The 4,576-nt window shown below is 41.3% G+C and overlaps 1 protein-coding gene across 1 annotated transcript in view; it reads right to left on the reverse strand.

The window, feature by feature from the left end:
• Nucleotides 1-500: 500 nt before the first annotated feature.
• Nucleotides 501-4,576, reverse strand: part of cdc6 (cell division cycle 6 homolog (S. cerevisiae)) — an 11,798-nt gene continuing 7,722 nt past the window's right edge. The window contains exons 4-12 of the mRNA XM_015049873.1: nucleotides 4,120-4,319; nucleotides 3,881-4,029; nucleotides 3,456-3,562; nucleotides 3,243-3,382; nucleotides 3,062-3,162; nucleotides 2,936-2,988; nucleotides 2,425-2,603; nucleotides 1,521-1,661; nucleotides 501-791 (exon numbers count right to left, since the gene is read on the reverse strand). Coding sequence (XP_014905359.1) covers nucleotides 699-791; nucleotides 1,521-1,661; nucleotides 2,425-2,603; nucleotides 2,936-2,988; nucleotides 3,062-3,162; nucleotides 3,243-3,382; nucleotides 3,456-3,562; nucleotides 3,881-4,029; nucleotides 4,120-4,319 — 1,163 coding nt within the window. The 3' untranslated portion in view covers nucleotides 501-698. The remainder of the gene's footprint in view (nucleotides 792-1,520; nucleotides 1,662-2,424; nucleotides 2,604-2,935; nucleotides 2,989-3,061; nucleotides 3,163-3,242; nucleotides 3,383-3,455; nucleotides 3,563-3,880; nucleotides 4,030-4,119; nucleotides 4,320-4,576) is intronic.

Below are 4,576 nucleotides of genomic sequence, written 5' to 3' on the forward strand. Positions count from 1 at the left end.
ACCACATAAAATTAAATATTCTCTTCTGTTAACACCACTACACTCCAGTGCAACCAGTAAAGCAATTATTTATAAGTTTTATTTTTAGGAACATGATCCCTGTTTTTAGGGCAGGGCTGCACACCATTACCAAAATATTATTGAAACAAGTACCATTAAATTTAGCCATAAAATCTCAGGTCTGTTTGCTCAATTCCTATTATGTAGAGTTTTAAAAATACTGAAATCAAGTCACAGTTTTCCAGGCTGCATAGGTACAACCTGCATGTTTAGTCACACATCATTATTATTTTTTTTACCAAGTTTGCTTCCAAAATTTTGCCAGGACAAAACCAGTTTTGCTGCTTTGGTTCTCATCTGTGTGAACACTTTGGTTTCTGCAGCTTAGTCAGGCCGATCTCAGCCTCCTTTAATCCAATCAGGTTAAAGGCTGAGCTAATTCAGAGGACAGAAATAGATCCAGCTCTGAAGGAAAACCCAGAAAAATTAATAAAACACTTCATGTCTGTAAATCTATTTATTTACAGCATACAAAAAAAAAAAAACAAAAACAGAACATTTAAAAACCAATGAATCCACCTCAAAATAACTGAGCAGTCATCTAAAAAAGTGCAAGCATTTCCTTTTTAAAGGAAACATCTTTAAAATAATTTTTAAAAAGTAAAACATAATTTAAAAACTTTATAATTGATGAGGGATCACGAGGGAAGCCCTGCAGCCAGGATGCTGCCCAGAAGCGTTCGGTCCTTCAGAGCGTTTTCTACGTCTTTTTCATCAATTTTCAGGAACACCTGAAAAAAAAAAAAGAAGAGTTCAGTAATAAGAACAAACAAACCAGCTCACCAAATGTGCTGGAAAGGTTGACAGATCTGAGTTTATAGCACAAACTCAGACTTTCTAGGACGTGAAAACACCAAATTCTTGGAACAAAATTAGATATTTTTTATCATCTTAAAATCAGAAAGATGTACCTCTATATAATGACATTTGATTAACCAGTCACAATTATAGATGCCACTTTTGACAGATTTTTTAAAAAAATGAACTAAAACCTGTATATTTTGAAAAAATATAAAGGTTTTGTGAATGAATGTTTTCTAAAATCAAATGTTGTGAAAGGCAACCAAAACTATTTTTCCCCAATCCAACATGTTCAAAAAAATAAACCCGTCCAATCTGGCAGCGCTGCGCTGGAACTCCTCTTGGGTTGCTAGGCAACAGGGCTGGGCTCAGACAGGGTTGCTAGGCAACAGCACAGGGTCCCCTGAAAGCTCCTCAATGTGCAGGAGGTTTTTGAAACGGCTCAATTTCCAGACACCAAAACACGAACTTACTGACAAAAACTCGTTGGGTGTTTTTTAATTAAGTGCTTGGGAATTTGTTTTTGTTTTGTTTTTAGAAACCCAAATGGAAATACAAAAACATCCAAAATGCGAATTTTGTACAATGCATCCACTTTAATCATATTCTAAGGCTCCTTTAAATAACATTTGAACGTTGTTGTTCAGAGAGTTTTGTACCTTAGTGAGACGAGCCTCTTTGGCCTTCTTCAGAGCGAAGATTCCCCGACTCTCCAGCAGGCTGCACAGTGCCAAACACTCGCCCTGCCCGACTCCAGACACCTGCCTCTGGGCGCACAGGCGGCTGTAAACCTCATGGAGCTGAAACGAAAAGCAGGGTCGTTTAAAACTCATAATTCACACAATTAGACTGCAGAGGCTCAGCAGAGACGTAGGATGAGGAAGAAGTAAAGCTGGAAGCAGTGGGTGGTGCCTTTAGTAGATCCTTTTAATTACATCACACCGAATTAAAGCTGCAGTGTGTAACTTTTATAATGTTTAGATTTTTATACATTTTGTTAAAACTGTCAAAATGTCATCAGTTTGTTGTGAGACAGATAATCTGTGAAAAGATTCATCTCAACTTTCTCCCTGAGCTACTATTGCCATCTGAAGAAATGGATGGCTCCAGAAAAAAAACAACCAATCAAAGGCTGGAGGAGGGTCTTGGTGCTGTTAATCAACGACATGTACTCGCTGCTAAATGTGCTAGTAGTTAAGAAACAACTTCCACTGGAAAACCATTTTTCTGTCATCATTCATTAATGATGAGTTTTCCTAAGTCAAAACTAACTTGGAAGTAACTTTTCAGCGAGATATAGAAGATTGAAATAACCTGCCAGTCATTTCCTTTATATTTTCCCATATAAGTGAAATTACCTGCCAGTGGAACTAGCACTTTTTCATCAATATTAAGGAATTATTGACTTAAAACAATCTCCTATATCTTGCAAAACTAAGATATTTGCTCTGAAAAGTAAGGTTTGGTAAGATTTTGTATTTTTGCAGTGCAACACTTTACATTTCGATTCAGTATCTTTTAACCTGACGACCTTGAGTCATGCTCGTAGGATCTCCATCTTACCTTCCCCAGGTTCGTCTCTTTGCTCTTCCCTTTGCGGATGAGCAGCAGCAGGCAGCAAACCAGCAGCTTCTGCTGCAGAGGGAAACTCTCTCCATCCGAACCGCCGCTCTGCGACGCCATGCGGTCGCCGTAAACCTCTGACAAAACCCTCGCCACCTGAGGGAGGCCGACCAAAGACGCTGCAGGCAGACAAACTCAGTTTCAGTCACAATTATTTTACTAAACGAACACTCTGACGATTAATCGGATAAAAATAACTGCCACTTGCGCCTTTTTTATACAATATTAGAAAAAACAATAGAAAAAAAAGCAATTAAATTCCATTTTAAATAAGAGAAACATATTAATGTCTAAATTGCAGCAACATGTGGAGTTCTGGGTAGAAGATGAAGATCAATGAGTTACTAAATTAGTTGATGAATGTTTGAACAATCGATTAATCACAAATAATCTGATAATTTCAGCTGTAGCTGGTTACCAAGTTTACTCTGATGACCCCAGGTGACCTTACCTTTAGCGGAGGCCTTCTGTCTTTCATCAGCTTCTGCAATCTCGACCGCTCTCCTGGGAAGACACGGCGTTACGTCAGCCATTTTCTCTGGCGTTCCAGACTCGGGTCATTATTACCGATGTTTACCTGCAGATGTCTAGAGCCTTTCTGGCGTCTCCGGACACAGCCGATACCTTCCTGGCACAGAACTGAACAGCCGATGCGTCCAGCAGACCCTCGGCCGAAACCTTCAGAACCAAAGCAGAACTCCAGTTAGACGAGCCGAGACATGGAGAGACGCTGGTGATACCAACAGAACTGGACCAACCTTCGACAGTCTGTCCTGTATGATGGCGCTCAGCTCCTGTCGGCTGTAGGGAGCGAAGTGCAGCAGCGAGGGGCGACAGTGAGTCTGAGCCTGCAGTCTGGGCAGGATGCGATCCGTCAGGTCCAAAGCGTTGGCAATGCCTGCAGGAAGACATGAAGTCAGTGTGAAGGTCGCATGGTGGAAGGTGAGGCATGCTGTGGGCCAAACTCCTACCGATGAGACAGAGACGGGACCGCGGCAAATACGGCCATTCAAAGATGGTGTAGAGGACGTCCTGAGCTTTGCTGTCCAGCTGGTCCATCTCATCCAGAACCAGGAGCCTGAGAGGACAAAGATTAAAGATCAAACTCAAGATCTTTACCCAACAAAAAGAAAGAAATATAGAATGAAAGAAAGAAATCATATTATATTATTGTGACTTTATTCTTGCAATAGTAAAACTTTTTCCACTTATCCTTTTGTTCACACATTACCGTGTTTTCATGAATTGTCATGACTATTTTCACTTTAGTGCAACTTTTTCTTCAAGTATTATCACAACTTTTCTCATAATCAATTATTTTTTGTTTGTTTGTTCAGTCTGGTACCAGTTCTCCGTCGTCAAAAAGCAACTAAAGTTTTAGAAAGCAGAAACTCACACTGTGGGCCCCGGGGCAGTCAGGAACCTCTGGAGGCCGCTCTGTCCACCGGCTGCTTTCAGCTTATAGGCCAGCAGCGGGAAAATGCCGTGGGAACTCCGCAGACTCATGCAGTTCACCACCACCGTCTTTACCGTTGCGAGCTCAGACTGGAGGACGGAAAAAACCCGAACATGTTACAGAGGACAAAATAAGGACAAGCAGATTAAAACTGGGTAGAATAATCTGCCCCAACTCACCTTCATCTCCTGGAGGATGCAGTTCAGGCAGGCGGTCTTTCCGGTCCCCGGGGCCCCTGAGATGTAGAGGCTGCTGGGGACTCGCTGCAGCACGTTGTCCTCCAGGAAGGAGCGGATGGACGCCTGCTCAGCGTCTCTGGACAGGAGACACTCGGGGATGGCGGTGTGCAGCGCCTGCTTCACGCTTTGAAACCTCGACTCTGCAGAGACACGGGAGGTCACAGATTAGAAATAAATCTATTCTGCACTTTTTTTTTTTTTAAACTGACCTGGCTGTTTTTTACGCTTTTCGAAGGGGACGCATTATGCAAAGATTCACATTTTGTGTGTTTTTGTGCTTCCGTTTGGGTTTCTACTGCTTCCAAAAGCAGCCAAAGTGCTTAAAAAAAAAAAAAAAAAAAAAAAAAAAAAAATTTTTTTGCAAAAAATTTATTTTTTGGGCCTTTAAAAAAAAAAA

The sequence above is a fragment of the Poecilia latipinna genome, unplaced genomic scaffold (genome assembly GCF_001443285.1).
Source record: "Poecilia latipinna isolate Pla-1442-1.1 unplaced genomic scaffold, P_latipinna-1.0 Scaffold963, whole genome shotgun sequence".
In the NCBI taxonomy this organism is placed as follows: domain Eukaryota; kingdom Metazoa; phylum Chordata; class Actinopteri; order Cyprinodontiformes; family Poeciliidae; genus Poecilia; species Poecilia latipinna.